Source organism: Aspergillus puulaauensis, chromosome 3, assembly GCF_016861865.1.
Source record: "Aspergillus puulaauensis MK2 DNA, chromosome 3, nearly complete sequence".
NCBI classification, from domain to species: Eukaryota; Fungi; Ascomycota; class Eurotiomycetes; order Eurotiales; family Aspergillaceae; genus Aspergillus; species Aspergillus puulaauensis.
The window spans coordinates 2,985,629-3,004,423 of record NC_054859.1 but is presented as its reverse complement, the minus strand read 5'-3'; the positions used below and the strand labels follow the sequence as shown (position 1 = coordinate 3,004,423).

Sequence of the window (18,795 nt, the reverse complement as noted above, 5' to 3'; positions counted from 1 at the left end):
TGAGAGCATACCATCACTAGCTTCGTCGGAAGCATGTCAAATACCGAATGTTGGATATGACTTCACTGATCCCGTGCGGCCATTTACTGCGTTGTGGAACCCTTGCCAGCGATTGGGTTGAATGTGTCGATTTCCTGTTTTGCCTTGCTTTTTCTTTATCGCTCCAGCAGGCTACTTCCGGCTTATGACACCAATCGGCCCAACGATACAGCCTCAGTCCTTACGTGGTGTAGCTATTCTTACGGTGATACACATGCCGGCAAACCACCAGTGAATTATTTGGGTCAACAGAGTCCGTTCTTGAGGGAGCCCTCGATCGGTCCTCCGGCCACCGTACCTATCCACTTTACGCCTCTTCGAACACGGTACCATAAACCTGATCCTGGTTCGCGGACGCTCCTTAATACTCTCCATGTGAGAAGTACTGCGCAGGAGCAGTGGCAGCGGCAGGGGCAGTGGCTCGTATTGTATTCTCTAGTTGGGCTCAGTATAAATATGTATAGATAAACAATGATATAACACTCTAGGTCATCTGGAGCAAACGTCCTTGTTGGCGACAAAGTCCTGGCTGTCTACATTACTGAACTTCCGGCCGTTTTGATGGTCGAATCCTTTTGTATGGTATTTGAGAGAGCCGCGGAGTACAATAGGCTGGAATCACCAGCACCCGTATAGTAGTATTCAAAAGCTGTTTCAACTTGCAAGTCGATTATGATGCCTGAGGAAGTCGAAAGGCATCTATTGCCTCAGGCTTCAAATTCGTCTGCTCCTCAACTCTGCTCTCTCACTTCAGCTTCCTCCTCCCTTGATCACAAGCTCGCCCTCTTACTATGACTCACTCGATATCCTTTGGTATCCTTCTGTCGTGTCTTGAAAATCGCCCTCATGTGATAAGTACGGACTGAGTGGCCCGAATAGCCAAGGTTGGTGTTTCCTCGCAACGACGTGGCAAGCACACATCGCCAGCTCCATCGGTTTGTGGATCTCCCGTTTTATTTTAGGGGTCCGCTCATCCGCTGACAACATTCTATGATTCTATCCCAATCCCATATTACTACTCCTGTGGAATATGGATGGATCATGGCACTGTTGGTCCCGCATGACGACCGCCTCCGATCAACGACCACCAAGCCTCCTCGGCTTACAGAGTACAGCAGGCTCTCCAAAAATAGTCTCCTGCATTTGGGAATCGCCGCTGGTGAGGCCTGAATTATTGTTCAAAGGAGCTTGGTCTGTGAGTCAAGAGTGATGGAGCAATTGAGTGGGTATTTCCGAGCGGTCAGATCGCACCGCCGGCGACTAGCGGCAGCAAACGTGCCCAAAGCAGGAACAAAACAGGCCATTGTCAGAGAAGCAGGCGACAACGCCGACAAGAGCCTAAGAGGGGCCATTAAGTGGTTCTCTGGAGTCTGAACTCTTTTTTCCTTCGACCGTTTCGACTCTTCCATTTGCTGTTCCATCGTGATTGGCAGCCGTGTGCCCAGTCAGACAGCCGAGCCTGTGTAGTCTGGCTTCGCCCAACCAAACAAGAGGTTGTTCTTGGGGCGTCCACTCCATGGCCCTCGTGAGCGACAACTTCAGACAAGTGACAGCAAGGTTCCTTCTCAGCAGAGACCCAGAGAGCCGATAAACTAGTTGCATCTCAATGTCACGCTTTCGCCTTGTGCCATATCCGGCGTCGTAGTCCGTCAGGCTCATGCTACAACCAATCAGTACCTTCCACCTTGTTCTTCATCGCTCGCCTCACCAACTAAACTTCATTGATGCTGCTTGGATTCGGTCTTGCGCAGTACCCACCTATTTCCTAATCGGCAGGGCCACCTACAGGGCCCCCATCAGGTTTCTCCACGATGACCTGGCTGTGATTCCAGTCCTGTTCGACCCCTCGTGGCGAGCTTCACCGATAGGACCGTCGTGGGTCTCTGCAATTTCATGTATCCCGATAGGAGCTTGGGCTTCCCGGACACCGCCTGTATGGCTGGGCTCTTACTGGGACCATGCAGTCCTGCCCGCAATAATATCAAGGCTCTCATTGGGATGGTTACGAGATCATCGTCCTGGCTGATTCTCGTTGGACGGCGTATGCATGCTTTAGGAGTAACTCCAAGGTGATGTGGAAGGCTCTTCGATGTCCTTATTAACTCCCTTCAATCCTGTTTCTGAATGCCATCTTTACTCATCTGCTACATTTCTACTCATACTATTTATCATATTACTTTGCCTTTGAAGGCTTTAAGTCCCCGCTACCACTGCTCTCGAGCATCACGTCTGAAATATATTTCACCCCTCTCCCATTACTTCTCCAGATATCACTACCTGCCTACCTTTACCATTTGCGCCTCTCTCAATTCAAGTCTCGCTTCTCAGCGAGATAATCCATGTGATTGAACATGCCTTTATCCCACTTAACGTTGACCGTTTCCAACCTCCCCACCTCCACATCATTCTTTCTCTCCTGCCTACAACCCCTCGGCTATAAATTCATTGGTCGCCATGATGACTATATTGGCTTCGGACAAAATTCCAACGAACCCGCCGATTTCTGGATCACAGAGCAAAAGCCGGGGTAAGTAGGCCCTCGATGTAAATACCCTATCTTCTATAACCATCTAACTAAGAAATTTATAGGTTTCCCGCCGGTGCAGCTCATGTTGCGTTTCCCGCTCCCTCAAAAGACGCTGTAAATTCGTTCTTCATTCACGCCCTGAAAGGCGGAGGCAAGCTCCACGGGGAGCCCAAAACTCGCGATTCTCAGTCGGGCTACTTCAGCGCCGCTGTGATGGACATGGATGGGAATAGCATCGAGGCCGTGTATCGACCCTCTCTAGACACGAAAAGCAGCAGCGGCAGCACCGTGTCCAGATCGGTTGTTAGCAATAGCAAACCTGCTCTTGCACTCCTTGAGAACGGCTCTGTTGTCTCGAAGGCCAGCACTGCCAAGTCCAATGCGAAATCCCACGCATCTAAGGCGACTACCGCTGTAGATCGGGGAATTCCATCAGAGCGCGCTCCGACAGTCGTCTCGTCTCGCGAAACCCAGAGAGCCCCCCAACAAGCTCAGCAAGCGCCCCCGACCTATGTCATCCATACTCAAGCAGCGCAGAAAACCGACGACGGCAAGGCTGCCAAGACGATCGTTGGCACACTCATCGGCGCTGCTGCTGGTGCTGCCTTTGCCTACGCCATGTCCAAAGGCGATTCGGAGTCGAGTGAAACAACATCCTCTCCTAATCAACCTCCACAGTTCGCTCCCCAGGAGTTCCGTCAGCTTCCCTCGCAGGAGTCCTCGCCAGCGTCCTCTCATTACCAGGGCTACCGAGCCATTGAGGCACCTTCTGCTGCTCGAAGCATCTATTCTCAGGCAGAATCGCGGCCTCCGCTAAGCCGTAGCGTCACATCAAAGAACCCCTGGGCGAGTACCGTCTACGAGGGTACAGAATTCGGAACTAGAGGTCCAAAGGGAAGCATGTACTACGATGATGGCGGCCGTCGCGCTTCAGAAGGGAGCATCTACAACCAAAGTGAAATTCCCCTCAGAGCCATCGAGTATCCAGGAGCGTACGAGCCCCAGCAGTACCAGCCCGATATGAGTACCCTGATCAGCTCCTTCCGCGACAAATCTCGAATTTCCGAAAAGGCGGGAAGCGTTTACTCAACCTCTACCATCAAGGCATCCAAAACCCAGCATTCTCATCACTCACACCACTCTGTCACAAAGTCCCACTCCGGAAGCACGGCCTCATCAACGCGGACAGCCCGTCAGATCCCTCTCCCTGAAGGCTCAGCAGCCTCGTTCGCGTCTTACCGCAGCGGCGCTAAGCCTGCGCGATACGACGACGTGGAAGTCGAGACGCATGTCACACCCGACGACTCCATCAGCCAAGCTGGCGGCGACTCGTCTAGACGCTCCTCTCATTCCCATCGCTCTCACCAGAGTCACCACACCCATAAGTCAGGTGCCTCCAGACGCTCGAGCAAATTCGACGAACCTGTCCGACCAAGTGACAGTGTCAGTCAGGTGTCGAGCCATGCCTCTAAACGAACTGTCAAGGCCGGTGGGAGCATCGCGGGCGGTGGCTCCAAGGCTGGTTCGAAGATGGGCTCTAGTCGGAGAGGGAGTCAGGTTGTGTAAAGTGAATTTACGCCTTTTTCCCGGTTAATTTCAATTCTTCCAATCTGGACTTTGTTTTCAATTCTTTAGGGGCATCGTCTAGTTGCCATTTTTTACTTTTTCACTTCTCTTTTCCTTTCTAATCAGATATGACGGCTACATTCCAGACCAGACCAGACAAACTTACCATACAGCTATTGCAATGATGGCTTTGATACTTTTATAGTTTTTCCTTTTTTTTTTTCATATATATATTTCATGCCTGCATCAAACTGCATATCGCATACAACTTACAAGACAGTGGTTCATTGACTCAAGCATATATTTTACGAAGCATACATAACTGGCGTCTATCATGTTATATTAACAACATTATTTTTCATCACATACTCATAACACAAGGAATTAACAGAGGCTTTTACCTATATAATTGCGATTGAGGGCTATGACTTTTATTGAGAGCAGATAATCTAGCTTGGATAATTTGAAGCTGTCCATACAAGACGTGGTTTAAAAACGGCAGCGACATACAAATATATTAAGTAGTTTCGAACAACTGGTTTGAATTGGTCTTGTCTCAAGTACTATACTACTACTACTACTACTACTACTACTACTTGTATTAAGTAGTTACTGATACAACCCAGTTCTCCTTTACCAGCGTCGGTCGTTCCTCCTATCGCTACTACTCACGCACACCAGTCCGCCGTGAACTGTTCGCAGGCAAGCCCGCACAGTCGTATCGACAACTTTGCGACCCCGATCCACGGAAAAATAATCATGCTCGGGTTATATTGTGAATCACATAACATTGTCCGACTCCATTCAGTAAAACAAAAATGCCATGAATGCATGATGAGGTGGTCATAATGATCGTTGGATATGACATTTCCCGCCAAAAGGAGAAACCCGAAACAAACTAAGAATAGATTCAAAACACGCGCAAATGGTCCGCAAGAAAAACAACGAAAAGATCTACGATCACGGTACGCCGGGCTTCCTGTATGTTGTCACAGAGCGAGTGGATACGCAAAGCGCTTGAGAAGACCAAGTGTGGCCGTGGAAACTTGACGGGCGAAGATCAGATGGCGTATTTGCGAGTCCATTCACGTGCGGTTGCTTCGTATCGGGGGCGGTCGGTCTTGTACACGTGGGCAATCTCAGGCACCAAGGGGTCATCCGGGTTGGGGTCTGTGAGCATAGAGCAGATCGAGAGTAGCACTGCAAAGCATGTCAGTTTCGCAAAGAGACGAGTGGAGAATGCGGGTTTGACTGACCTTTAGAGATTGTCAGGGCAGGGCTCCATTGGTCACGGAGAATGTCAAGACAGATGCTGCCGTTCGAGTTGATGTTGGGGTGGTAGATCCGAGTGTTAAAGTTGACTTTTGGAGGCTTGAATGGGTAGTCGGTAGGGAAGTGAATCGTCAGGAAGAATACGCCGCCTGAGTATGGAGAGTCACCCTACAGCGATAATCTGTTAGCTCATGCTCAAGATACCTCGTAACAAGAACCGCTCGCGAAAGGAGAGAATCCGACTTACGGGACCCATAATTGTTGCTTGCCAGTGGAACTATTCCGAGAAAGTATATGTTAGCTTTTAAACTGTCACTCGATAGTATCGCACGAAGGGATCTGCATCACGACGGCCCCGCGACAAAGGCGACCGTCGCCAAGAACAGACATGGGCTTAAAAAGCATACCAGATCTTCTCCGGCAGGGCCGGCAGAGCAGGAAGAAGGAGGATCACTGTAGCAAGATTGATATGTTAGCATCATGTGTGCAAAGTTGAAATTTGAGTATAGTCGCTGGCGGGCGGGTATTATCGCCCCCGCGATATGGTGGGGTGGAACAGTGAAAGGAGGGATGGCTTACCGGCCGAGGTCAGTGAGTTCCTTGTTAATTCTCTTGAGAGCCATTTTTGGTGATGTGAAAAAAAAGAAGGAATAAACAGAAGAAAAGTTCTAAACAACCGGTCGACGGTTGAGCAATGAGTGGTGTTATCGAATTTGAAGGCGGGTATCTGCAGAGTCGAGTGTCCACGGTCAGCAACGGTAGAGAGAAACTTTCTGCTTTGGTCGATGAAGTAAAAGAAAAATAGCACGAAGCGCCGAAGCAGACAGTAGGCGACAGAGAGAGGGCAGAGAAACGTCGGGGACAGAGCGGGTGGTTATATACTCACAGGTTTGAGATTACGTCGGGCGAGGCTGGAGGAGGGGAAATGAAGAGAGAAAGAGAAGAAGAATGAGAAGCGGGAAGTGAGTAAGTGGAAGAGGATTACAAAATTACAAATAATACCGTCGCCGACCGTTACCGTCACTAACCAGCTTTGACAACAACTGCGGGCTGACCGCCTGATGGATCAGGTCACATTGGGCGCTTCCGTACCAATTTTTACAATACAGTACCGGGAGTGCACCAGCCACCTACGCCACAACGCCCCACCACAGCCTCCGCCCAAATGGGAAGCTATACAATGAGCCCGCCGGGTGCCCCTCATGGACGACTCGAGAATAAGGCAAATCGCCCAGATCTTCCGGCCTTGTACTTTATGAGATACCGAAGTTGGAATCACCGCCCTTTAGAGCGCGGCGAAATTAATACTAGTAAGTCTGAGTAATATCACCTCACTACATTTCGAGATAATCATTATTCATCTACCGCGGAACCGCCGCACTTGGGCCTTGCCACCTGCCCGAGTCGCCGATTGGTTCTCATACTCACTGGACGGGGACTAATGAACAAGGCTGAGCGCCGTTTGCTTGAAATTTCCAGGAGCCTCGATGTTTTATTCATGCTTCCGTAAGGCGGCAAAGCAGACACTTCAGACACCCGATGTTACGAGGTGCCGCTAAGTCTACTGCGGTCTTCGTCCAATATATCATTCCTGGGCAGCCCTGCGGAACCGAAACTTTTAATAAACGCCTTATTCTATTTATGACGCTCGCGTGCTCACATAGCCGCAATTTCACGTGATTTCAAAATAGTTTGAATATCGTAAGAGTCTAGTGGTCTCAAATGTCTAAGGTACAGGTATACTTGCTGCTCGACAAATTCTCAGGAGCATGTAATCGACTTCTTTTCCTTATACAAACGCCTGCACACCAGTAATGGCGCGGCCCAAGATCAAAGCTAGAACAAAGTCAGTACTCCTGTCAACCCAATCATGTAAAGTGGGCACTCACCATGGATATCACTTTGTCCCTCGTATGTTTGCACCACGAATAGGTTCGCTACGTGCCGACCAATATGATACTCGTCACTGGTAGCATTTCCGCCGAAAATTTCTTGAAGTCTAGTTACGGGAAAGCAGGTTAGTCCATTGTCTCAATGGCGACCGAGAAGAAAGACAAGAAGAGAGAGAAGAGCCCACGGGCAGCAGTGGGGGTGCAACTTACATCCGAGAATTGGCAAGCGCCCGGTCACAATTTTGCCTCTTGATCAATGAAATCATCTCGGGAGTGGATTTTCCAGCGTCCTTCAGTCTGGCAACCTGGGTTGCAGCCAAAGTGCCATATGTAGCATCCGTGGCGGCATCCGCCAGCTTCTTTTGAATCAGCTGGTACTTTGCCAGGGGGTTGCCCTTGAATTGCTTCCGTTCCAAAGAGTAGGTTCTGGCACGGTCAATGCAGTCCTCAAGAGCTCCCATGGCTCCAAAAGCAATACCCAAACGAGCACTGTTAAGGCAGGTAAAAGGTCCAGTTAAGCCTTCGACATCGGGGAACATGTTCTCCGCAGCTACCGGGCAGTCGTCTAACTGGATCATTCCTGTGATAGAAGCGCGGAGAGCGGTCTTGTTCTTGAGCGAAGGAGTCTCGATCGTTCCCGGTGGGCATTTGCTGCGTTCAACAGCAAACCCACGAATCTTCCCCGTACTTTGCAATTTAGCCCACACAACCAAGACGTCGGAGATAGGCGAGTTCGTAATCCAGGTCTTGCTGCCGGAGAGGAGGTATACACCCTTTTGCGTAGGGTGTTCACGCGCGGTTGTCTCCATTGATCCGGGGTCAGAGCCGTGGTTTGGCTCGGTAAGACCAAAGCAACCTGCCAGCTTGCCCTTCGCCAGATCCGGGAGAAGTCTATCCTTGAGTTCCTGGCTTCCAAATTCATGAATGGCGGTCATAGCCAAGGAGCTCTGCACAGACATTCCCGATCTATATCCCGAATCCACGCGCTCCACCTCCTTCGTGATCAAACCAGAAGCAACTGTGCTTGCGCCTGCGCAACCATAACCCTCAATACTGGCACCGAGTAAGCCAAGTTCGCCCATCTCTGCAAGGATCTCTCGGTCATAATCCTCATTTCGGTAGGCATCTATTAAGAAAAAGCAATCAGCAATTTAGCAAAGACACCCTTCAGGAATGCGGCTCATCGCAACGTAGAGATGTGGCGCGCATCGGATCACACGACTTACCCAGAACCCGTGGTTGCAATCTTTCCTGGCAATATTGTCTCGCAGTATCCTGAATCGCAAGTTCTTCCTCTGTATATAGCTCCGATGCGAGCAGAGGGTCCTCCCAATTGAAGGTCGTGGCATATCCACGCACAGCAGCAGGGTGTGGCACGGTGCGGACCTTGCCTAGCCGGCCTGCCGAGCGTGCGGCGGTACGGAAAAGAGAAGAAGGATTCATTATGCGGAAATGAAAAATAATATTATAGGTCTTCGTGAACGCAATTGAGTTGCAGTACGCTTCGAGGAGTTGAGAGAAAGATAGTACCGTGTAGTGGCACAGGAAGGTGTTGCGGGGGAAGTTCTCCAGGAGGCAAACCTCGGCAATATGCTCGGGGGATCTCTAGATGGCCGACCAAAGATGAAACTAAGGGTAAAGGTGACGATACAACGCAAATTGTATTAGCCAGAGTATAGATATGAGACTGCGATACCTACCTTTGAGCCTCACTATATAGTGCGATTAACCCGAATTCCGCGGAGAGGCCAGGTGCTGCTTATCAGTATATCCGCGGGAGGCTGTTGCGATCCGTCGGAAATGCGAGCCAATAACCGATCCAAAGCCGGCAACCTCATTGGAGGCGATCGTCCATCCCAGAGATCTATACATACGTAGTACTACATTGGCTATTCATTCCATATAGATTTTAAAGATCATTAGATTTCTATAAGTATAATACCGTACAGTCATAATGAGGTAAATCTGCAATAAACCGTTCCTCCCTAAGAAGTTGCCGCATTACATTGCCCTAGGCGGAACTGAGCAATATGGGTCGGGATGTTCACCTCAAGGCGCGGCGCATTGCCGGCACTTGATAAATGAGGACGGTCAGTGAAAACTTTACTGTAGACATACATGGTGCCTGCTACACAGCGCACCCTCACATCGCCTTTCGCCCGGAATCTTTTCCAGTGCATAGTTGGGTTCCCAAATGTATATTAGTGCAGCAAGAGCCATCCAGTAAGATCCGAGCAAGGGTTTCCTTTATGGAACTGGGCCATATCCGACGTGTGTTCCCCCCGGAACACACGAGACAAAAGACCCGATGTCAACCTCTATATTTCCCTCAATTGGGGGTTCCGCCATAATCCAGAATATGTGGCAAGGCCATCAAGCGGGCATCTGGGATTGAAGAAAATCGAACACTCCAGTAGGGAAGTATTCTTCGTCAAATCCCCACAGGTCAACCATCATGGGGTCCACAGAGCCCTCAGAAAGTCCGTTTTGTTGTTTTACTTCGGATTCGAATCCATTGCCTCTTTCCGCGGATAAAGGAGCAACCCCTAAGAGGGGAGGTGGGTGATTCAAGATCGTGTCGCGCTCGCCTAGTGGTTCCGCTCCAGGAATTATTACGGGTTTGAACATTGAAGTATTATCACGGGGCCTGTGTCCAGGGGGCTGTTGTGTGCCGCAGGTTCGCTTTTCCCATTCCTCAAGTCCCGTGAGCATTTTCCTTAAGCCACGAGATATATGATGGCTAAGATGGCGCTCACTAGCTCGCTTGCTACATGACACCATCAGCTCAATGATTCGACCGACCAAAGAACGCACATATGACACGTCGATGTGGAGGCCAGCGGATGCAATCGAATTCTGTTGGCTTTGGCCGCTCTGGGTAGCACTCGAGCAGCCCTTGGCAGCAATCTTCAGAAGGAAAACGGCCGCAAATGTGATCATGCTGTGGAGGTACAGCGGAACACCAACCAGAGCTCGTTGTATGTCGGGTTCATCCAAGACTACCATTAGTGTCCCGATCGCAGATTCAATGGCTATATTTGCACGCTTCTTCCGTTCAGTAGACATGGGACGCGTCGAATTCGAAGAATGATAGGTTCGTAGCGCGACAGAATTCAGCTGCAAGCGGCAGAAATTATAGTGTAGGAATACAGCTTTGTAAGGGTACGCACCAACATACCGACTTCCAGCTGCACCGACAGGTGATCAGTAAGGCAACTCAAACGCCATCGCGATGGGGGATTGAATAATCATACCTAAACGTGGTAGCCATGCGGATCGCCAATCCCCGAGGTCGGCGTCAAATTTGTCTATCGTAGAAAATTCACTTTCTGGAACCTCTAGGTCAACGTCGGGGCCAAAGGCATGGTATATTCTAGTGAGTATAATGAACAAATCCACCTGGCTGTGCAGGCGGAGATCAGACTGCGATACCGACGGGGAGAGTATGAAGGTGTGATGATTTGTGATGCTGTAGTCTTCGTGAATTATAGGTGGACGCCCGTAGGCAATAGAGAAGTGATGTTCTAAAGTCTAAGGAGGTCAGCATCTACTCGAATATCACAGATGGCGAGAGAAATGCGCTTACATAGAGGAGATACCAGAGTCTAGCCTGTTCTTTGTGTTCCGGGGAACCCAGCGTGGCTCTTCGATAGGCTTGATGGAGGTTACGTTCCGTCGCAATGCGCACTGCATACCCCGACAGCTTCCAACTCACATCGGCGAGCCAGAACGCCCCTATACACAATGCGCGCAGATCATCTAAAGTATGATGCCTGTCGAGCATCGATTCCGACGCCAGCTTTGCGAACTCGGTATAACATGTATCGAAGGTCCGCTCTTTGTTGGGTAGGTGGAGAGCGGTTACGGCGAAAATGGCAGCAGAGAGCATAGAAGATGAGTTCCGCAAAGATGTGAGGTCCTTATGCACCAGCAATATGCCATCCCATAAATAGCGGTTGAGGACGCGGTCAAAATGATCAAATAATTCCTCTGCTTCTTGTAAATCTACTGCTCCACGAGAAACAAAATCCGTTACGAGATCATGCGCATGCTGTCGTTCGGGAGAACTAGCCCGGATATCACTCAGCTGAGTCACTTCATACAAACTTCCCATAGGAGCAGTAACTAATGACGTTGCGCCATTCTCTTCCTTATCAATAGCATATTGCGGTGGCTGTTGCTGTTGTTGTTGTTGTTGTTGTTGTTGTTGTTGCAAGGCGGTTCTAGGAGGGTTCGGTCTCTCAGCACCAGCATGGGCTGCGATATCAGTTGACTCCGTCGGTCTATGACCCATAGTCGGAGGAGTATCCTCTATTGAAGCCGTTGACTCTTTGCGACCTCTCTTTCTAGGAGGCAGTTCAGCCGATCTTCCGAACGCTTGGTAGTACGACAACTCAGGCAATTGGGCTTTTCGAAGTAAATCGGCCATGGCAAGCTCAATAGTCGACTTCCATCTGCAGTGTGACACAAAACCAGTTAGCAACTCCATATTGTATCGCAGGCCGCATTCTTGGAATAATATTTACTCTGCTTCGTCGTCAAGCAATGTCTGGAGGCTTTTGTTGACGACGCACTCTAAGCCCATCCGGCGACATCGTTGACAAATAGTCTCCCCCGCACTCATATCACATCGCACCTTATGTCGCTTGCACTCTGTACAAGCACGTATCCTTCGTGATATCTTTGGGACATGGTGCGGGCTCTGACGTGCGTCATTCTCCGACTGGGATTGCTGGAGGGCGCCCTGAGGGGACGACCCCGAGGACGCCTCGCCATTGGCTTCAAAGTGAGGGTGACTCCTTTTCATCGTGCAACGAATGCGCTCATCGCCTAGGATGGGGGTGCGGTCATCTATTGTTCAGGGTTCTCTCCGCCTTATCGCCTGAAATAGAATCTATGCTTTGAAAAAGCAGCCGGGGACGATTCAAATGGGGGAAAAGAGGGGGAAAGTTTGGCGGGTTGGAGAAGATCGGGGCCGGTCGAATCTACTGCTCCTCTCGGAGTAGGCTGGCACTACCGTAAGGACCTGATAAGCCGCCGCTGGTCCCTGTGACCTGCAATTTGTCTGCGGACTTTGAAGCCGAAGTGCAGGGAAACGAATTCCGACAGGCAAATATATGGGGAAATCACGGCAGAGTCTTCTCCAGCACCTCATCAGTCATCTCAGATTCCGTTCTAGGGTCGGCTGGCGTTTCCAGACCCAGTCCTCTGCACCCAACTCCGAGCCTTGGACCGGAAACTTGGGGAAATCAAGTGGGGTTAGTCACGTGTAACAGCGCTTGTCTCCGCTATTCCAGATACGGTCTAATGATGTCGGCGCGTTCAACGCGTTCTCCGGCCGCGCCTGGCCCTCTCGCCTGGACATGCTCACCCCAACCGCAAATCTGTGATCTTGACCCCGTCCTGCCGTGAATAGGTCAGCAAATTCAATATGGGTATTAAGCGTGAGTAAATATCCTATTTATATTATCAAATCAACGTATTCCCGTATCTCTGCTCATTGCTGCCGCGATTCCCAGACCTCTATCAAGTGATCGCAGAAAATGCGCCAGATGCTATCAAAGCAGGCGATATCAAGGCTCATTTCGGCCGAAAGGTCGCCATTGTATGTTATATCGGTGTTTTATTTGATATTGAGTGTTGTCTTTCCATGGCTAACCTGCTCTTTCGGAATATAGGATGCGTACGTTATCGCCTGACTGGAATCGCCGGAGATCGATGCTAATATGCTACAGATCGATGAGTATCTACAGTTTTCTCATTGCCGTACGCTCAGAAGGCCAGCAACTCATGAGCGACACCGGAGAAACTACGTCGCACCTTATGGGCATGTTTTACCGGACGCTGCGCATGGTCGACAATGGAATCAAACCTCTGTATGTCTTCGACGGAGCTCCACCGAAGCTCAAGTCGGGTGAACTAGCCAAGCGAAGTGCACGGAAACATGAAGCCACCGAAGCGCACGAGGAAGCAAAGGAAACCGGTACCACAGAAGACGTCGAAAAGTTCTCGCGGCGGACTGTACGGGTGACAAGGGAGCACAATGCCGAATGCAAGCAACTTTTGAAGCTGATGGGGATCCCGTATATCGACGCTCCCACTGAGGCGGAAGCACAATGTGCTGTGCTTGCCCGTGCGGGGAAGGTCTACGCCGCGGCTTCTGAGGATATGGATACACTGTGCTTTGAGTCCCCCATTCTGCTGAGGCATCTTACTTTCAGTGAGCAGAGAAAAGAGCCCATCCAGGAGATCCACCTGAACCGTGCGCTGGAGGGGCTGAACATGGACCGTAATCAGGTACGTATCTTATTTCGCGGGGAGTGGCGATCGGTTTGCTTACTTTTCTGTCTGATATAGTTTATCGATCTTTGTATACTGCTCGGATGCGACTACCTAGAACCCATCCCCAAGGTTGGGCCCAACACTGCCTTGAAGCTGATACGGGAATACGGCACCTTGGAAAAGGTGGTTGAGTCCATCGAAAATGATACCAAAAAGAAATACACCATGCCAGAATCCTGGCCCTACCAGGATGCCAGGGAACTATTCATCAACCCTGACGTCCGAGACGCCAACGATCCGGAATGTGACTTCAAGTGGGAGGCACCTGACGTCGAAGGCCTAATAGACTTCCTGGTGAAGGACAAGGGCTTCAATGAAGACCGCGTGCGCAACGGCGCTGCTCGACTACAGAAGAACCTAAAGAGCGCGCAGCAATCCCGTCTAGAGGGTTTTTTCAAGCCTGTTGCCAGGACGGACGCGGAGAAGGCAACCCTCAAGCGCAAGCACGACGAGAAGATTCAAGAGCAGAAGAAGCGCAAGAAGGAGGATGCCAAGGCGAAAAAGGAGGCGAAGTCAAAGCCTCGGGCTGCTGTATAAGTTCTCTTACTGTATCGAAATAATAAAAAGGACACGACCACATGGCTGGGATGGGCGTTCATCGGTGTAATTACTTCGGAGTGAGGATTGAAAATTTGTTCACAACATTAGTTTCATAGACACATACCTAGGGCCTTGATACCCAGTGGCATCTACTCCCTTTTCCAATCCCGTAGAGGGTCGTTGTAGCCCCGCGGCAGACAACAACAAAACTCTCCGCCATGGCTGCTACCGAGGTGGAGGTGTCGCGATGTCGCGCAAAGCAGCTGCCAGTGTCTAAAATAAAGACTTAAGGCGATCCAGGCTGCACCATCCACTGTGCTCGGCAGCTCGACACGCTATCTGTACTTTTGCGCCTGGTGGTCTGACACCCTGAAACTCTTGTTTGTTGTTGATCTGCTTTGCGTGCGGGGTGCGCGTTGCGCGTAGCGCTGAATCCAAGTCATCGCAAAACACCACATCCAATGTTTGATGTCGTTTGGTACAGTCAGCGTTGTAGTGTAAGGTAAATATGTAGACAGTAGTTTCAATTACTGATGTTTCTTGAAGTTGAAACTGGTTGTGTGTAAATGCATATGGTTTTTGCTGGATGGAGGAATATATATTTTCAGCACACAGGCGTCATGACGTTCCATATTTTCTTATTGTTAACCAACCAGCTTTCCAGGGAATAAATATCACGCCATATTAAGAGACTAATAATTCAGTGTATACTAAACAACAGGCTACATTACATATACAATCCCATAAAGTGATACGTATTACCAATTTCTGAACCATGATGTTGATGCGCTTCACAGCCAAGCATTCCGCGGCTGTTTGCGGCCGTGATGTTAGTGGACCGCGACGGATCCAGGCGCTGAGATCACCTTCAACAACCTTGTAACAGTTGTAACCTATGACTGTACATTTTCTTTGTTCCGCAATCCGCATAGGCCAATAATAGATCGAATGTTGATATAGAGCGGGAGCATGGGCTTTGCTTGGACCAGCTGCCTAACAGCAAATCTCTTGGCTCGGTTGCTGTCCAGAGTAGAGAATCTGGGGAATAGGACAGTAGGTCTTGTTCGTCATAATCCAAGTTACTGAACTCTAAAGCGAGTATACATAGGCTTGCACTGCGGGACACAGCCTCTCCAGCAAGAGTGGCGCGTAAGTTACTGCGCGATGGCAGTCAACAAGAGCGGACAACCAACTAAGCAGACGGCCAAACCACGGATCCAGATCTGGATCACGCAGAAGCAGAAGCAGAAGCGCAGGTGCAAGCTGGGTGGCCCGACTGAGAACTGAAACCTAAGAGCAGACTGCTTGGACCCATACATCATCTCCCCTCGTGACCAGTTTTGAGGTCCAGCCCACGAGGGCCCCTTACTATCTAGTCCCGTCACCTCCCAGCGCCCGGATGCAGTAACTCAGGGAATCCAATGCAAGGGGAGAGATCTACCTGTATGTACTATGTAGACAGATACCTGAGAGGCCCAGGCGCCGACTGGATTCAACGCTACCACGCAAAATGCTAGGAGGCAGTGAGCTTGATTGAACCGCAGAGGTAGTTGCATCATTGACTGGAAGACCGTCTGGGGTTCGACCAGATCAGTGATTTCGAAGCAGTAGCGCGACTTACACTCCACAAACTAGGATAAATGGAAGCGTCTGGATCAGTATAATAAGTACGATCATTGACAATATGCCAAAATTGCCAAACTGAGTGAGCGCGCGTTTTTGTGTGTGGAGCGACAAACGCTCGGGAACAAGCTACTCAGGAGTGATGCGACTGAAAGAGCGCAAACAGTCGCGACTCTCGACGCCAGGCGAGTGTTCCAAACTGCTCTGCTGGAATGCTCATCGAGTGCCGATCGACTTAAAGTACCCTACAAAAAAGGAAATTCCCGGGGGGATGGGCAAGAAGGGGGGTGGATAAAGAACTTGACGGAAGACGCGTTGGAAAGTTGGGATGATTTGGCGCAGATGGAAAGCGCTGGGTCAAGAGGCAGACGAACACCAACATTTTGACGGATGTTTACTGCCTAAGCACAAGGGAGTAAAAATTCCAAAAAAATACCTGAGTAATCTAGATTGGCCAACCAGCGGGGCGGAAAAGGCACAAATAAAGAAGAAGCGAGAGCGAGGCGAGAAAATGGAGGGAAGAGAGGAGCAGGCTTGACGTGTTTTGCTGGTTGCGAGTGATCCTGTGTCAACACCGGCTGCCCTATATAAAGCGCGCATGCCCCGCGGGCCTCCCTCCCCTTCGCTCTCGATTCTCGACTCTTTTCTCCTTCCACCATCTCTCCACCCGCGCTTTCCGTCGCCTGTCGCTGATCCCTCAATCTTCAGGATCTTCTCATCTTCCTTCAACTTCCTTTTTTAAATCATCTCGTCTAACCCTCCTTCACCATGCCTCCCAAGAAAGCTACTAGCACCGCGGCCAAGAAGTCGTCTGCCGGCCCAACCCACGCCTCCTACCGTGGTATGCTTTTACTGATCTTTCCACACCACCACTTCGCGTCATGATAAACTTAGTATCGCTGTAGTCGCGAATGAATGCTGATTCGTTTAATATAGATATGATCAAGGTCGCCATCCTGAATGTGAGTTAATCACGCTGTTTCTGGGCTACCCTTGGATGACGCTCTCGGGCGGGTGCAACCCCCCGACCGTGACACGTCTCCCCATGATGATCATCCCAACACCACGTCGAATTCTTAATTTTTTCATCGTAATCTCGATCGCTAACCTCTTCCGCTTCAGCTGAAAGAGAGAAATGGTAGCAGGTATGTTGTTTTGATGCTCCTGATCGCCCCAGTTCAACCCGCTGCTCAGCGGCGTCGCGACCTCATCGTCCCTTGTCATCATCACCTTGTCGCGTCGCAAACTAACCACCGAATCTTCATAACAGCCGTCAGTCGATCAAGAAATACGTCCAGGCCAACAACAAGCTTGCGCCTGCGTCCCAAAATGCCTTTGATAGCCAGTTCAACAAGGCGATCAAGGTTGGTGTTGACAAGGGCGATTTCCTTCAGCCCAAGGGTAAGTCTTATCTCTGTCGCGCACCTCAACCCACCACTCTTTTGCACTGCCCCTACTTCTGCTCGCGCTGGGAACCTCTTTAACCCATGCTGTCGTTTTATTATATGTCACATTTTTTTTTGTCTTTTTGAAGTAGATATGCTAACTCGTTTCTTAAGGTCCCTCCGGCCCCGTAAAGCTTGCCAAGAAGGAAGCTGCCCCTAAGCCTGCCCCTAAGCCCGCTGCGAAGCCCGCTGCGAAGGTAAGCGTTCTCGCCTTTGAGTTGTAAGGTGGTCGTTGCTGACCCATCTTTAGAAGCCTACTGCTACCAAGGCTGCTGCCACCAAGAAGACAGCCACTAAGAAGACTGAGAAGGCCGAAAAGGCCAAGCCCAAGGCTAAGAAGTCAACCGCTGGTGTGAAGAAGTCTACCGCTAAGCCAAAGGCCAACACCGCAAAGCCTCGCAAGGCCACCACATCCGTAAGTCGTTACCACGATAGACTCTTTTGTGTTCATTGCACTAACTTCCAACAAGGCACCAGCTGTTGTTGACAAGCCCAAGGTCGTCAGCGTGACCAAGTCGGGTCGCAAGACCACGACGACGGCAAAGCCCACCGAAAAGGTAACCAAGAGGACCAAGAAGGCTTAGATATATAGCCATGCTTTGGAGATTGTTTTGAGCGTCCTCTTGATGTTTTGACTTTGGGTTTACGTGATGCGCTTCGGGATATATCTTAGGTTGTGCTCTATTTCCTTTCTGATGTAATTTCTTTTGCTTGAGACTCTTTGTGGTGAGTCTGGGAATTTTTGATTTCTCTTTGTTGGTTGGGCTGGCGTCTTGCGATGGATTTTTGGAATGGGAACTGCTACTTTCTTGCTGTGATCTCGCTGTGAGGGTTGGGATCCAATTGTTGCTATGTCTACGTCAATATTATTTCCGTTCTGCTGTTCATTTTCCTCAATCAACCTACTGGCCGTAGTGATCCAAGTACTTGGTAAATGGTACGTACTTGAATTATGGTAAAGCTGCTGGGTTGCAAAAGCTATAAGGTAGTCCTAAACGTGATTGACATTAGTTAGAAATTATCATCACGTCCATCTTTTTATTTTTATTTTTATTTTTTTTTGCTACATAGTTCCTGCGGGCTGTTTTATACGCACCAGTGGTGTGCAGCTGTAATATGAGCATGCTGAAGTGAGGTGGGAATTTAGGGTTCGAAGCATAAAGTTATGCATACGAAAATTGTTGTTGGTCCGTTTTTATGCGGGACACCCGATGGGCTTGGAAAGCACCATAATCATGTGGTCGGGTAAAAACAACTAAGGGCTAGAATTCATAATATATTGTTTGACAAGTGGAAAAGTATTTGAGCCGTATCTTGATGAGATATTTAGCAGGTTGTTCAGTTATGAGAAGGGTTGTTTTGGGTCGTCCTGTTTCTAAATATAAGATTACATGTTATACTGGAGTTGTACAAGACATCATGGATTTACGATTCAGCCTTCCAGGTTGAGATATCTCAGGCCTGTCGACTCGAGAAAATCTATTTAACATGACAGAGAGCAATCTCGGCAAGTTCCAGCTTTAAATGAGCCGAAGGAGCACCAACCCCG

The 18,795-nt window shown here is 49.7% G+C and overlaps 7 protein-coding genes across 7 annotated transcripts; 3 read left to right on the top strand and 4 right to left on the bottom strand.

Annotated features, from left to right (window-relative positions):
- Positions 1 to 1,377: 1,377 nt before the first annotated feature.
- APUU_31182S (uncharacterized protein) lies at positions 1,378 to 1,698 on the bottom strand (the record flags this gene model as incomplete). The annotated part of the gene is made up of 1 exon (XM_041702357.1): positions 1,378 to 1,698. One exon carries the CDS (start codon positions 1,696 to 1,698, stop codon positions 1,378 to 1,380), a length of 321 nt encoding a protein of 106 aa, XP_041555151.1.
- A 1,081-nt stretch (positions 1,699 to 2,779) lies between these two features.
- On the top strand, positions 2,780 to 4,132 carry APUU_31181A (uncharacterized protein; the record flags this gene model as incomplete). The annotated part of the gene is made up of 1 exon (XM_041702356.1): positions 2,780 to 4,132. One exon carries the CDS (start codon positions 2,780 to 2,782, stop codon positions 4,130 to 4,132), a length of 1,353 nt encoding a protein of 450 aa, XP_041555150.1.
- A 1,060-nt stretch (positions 4,133 to 5,192) lies between these two features.
- UBC4 (putative ubiquitin conjugating enzyme (UbcD)) lies at positions 5,193 to 6,027 on the bottom strand (the record flags this gene model as incomplete). The annotated part of the gene is made up of 5 exons (XM_041702355.1): positions 5,193 to 5,332; positions 5,389 to 5,572; positions 5,652 to 5,681; positions 5,812 to 5,857; positions 5,984 to 6,027. The coding sequence occupies 5 exons, from the start codon at positions 6,025 to 6,027 to the stop codon at positions 5,193 to 5,195; spliced, it is 444 nt and encodes a 147-aa protein (XP_041555149.1).
- A 1,166-nt stretch (positions 6,028 to 7,193) lies between these two features.
- APUU_31179S (acyl-CoA dehydrogenase) lies at positions 7,194 to 8,739 on the bottom strand (the record flags this gene model as incomplete). Its single annotated transcript, XM_041702354.1, has 4 exons — positions 7,194 to 7,240; positions 7,294 to 7,403; positions 7,507 to 8,422; positions 8,523 to 8,739. 4 exons carry the CDS (start codon positions 8,737 to 8,739, stop codon positions 7,194 to 7,196), a joined length of 1,290 nt encoding a protein of 429 aa, XP_041555148.1.
- A 930-nt stretch (positions 8,740 to 9,669) lies between these two features.
- On the bottom strand, positions 9,670 to 12,103 carry APUU_31178S (uncharacterized protein; the record flags this gene model as incomplete). Its single annotated transcript, XM_041702353.1, has 4 exons — positions 9,670 to 10,484; positions 10,551 to 10,827; positions 10,883 to 11,750; positions 11,823 to 12,103. 4 exons carry the CDS (start codon positions 12,101 to 12,103, stop codon positions 9,670 to 9,672), a joined length of 2,241 nt encoding a protein of 746 aa, XP_041555147.1.
- A 624-nt stretch (positions 12,104 to 12,727) lies between these two features.
- On the top strand, positions 12,728 to 14,175 carry fen1 (multifunctional nuclease RAD27; the record flags this gene model as incomplete). The annotated part of the gene is made up of 5 exons (XM_041702352.1): positions 12,728 to 12,740; positions 12,816 to 12,901; positions 12,975 to 12,979; positions 13,032 to 13,593; positions 13,654 to 14,175. 5 exons carry the CDS (start codon positions 12,728 to 12,730, stop codon positions 14,173 to 14,175), a joined length of 1,188 nt encoding a protein of 395 aa, XP_041555146.1.
- A 2,394-nt stretch (positions 14,176 to 16,569) lies between these two features.
- On the top strand, positions 16,570 to 17,830 carry APUU_31176A (histone H1/H5 family protein; the record flags this gene model as incomplete). Its single annotated transcript, XM_041702350.1, has 7 exons — positions 16,570 to 16,642; positions 16,738 to 16,763; positions 16,924 to 16,946; positions 17,072 to 17,202; positions 17,361 to 17,443; positions 17,497 to 17,661; positions 17,717 to 17,830. 7 exons carry the CDS (start codon positions 16,570 to 16,572, stop codon positions 17,828 to 17,830), a joined length of 615 nt encoding a protein of 204 aa, XP_041555145.1.
- Between the last annotated feature and the right edge of the window lie 965 nt (positions 17,831 to 18,795).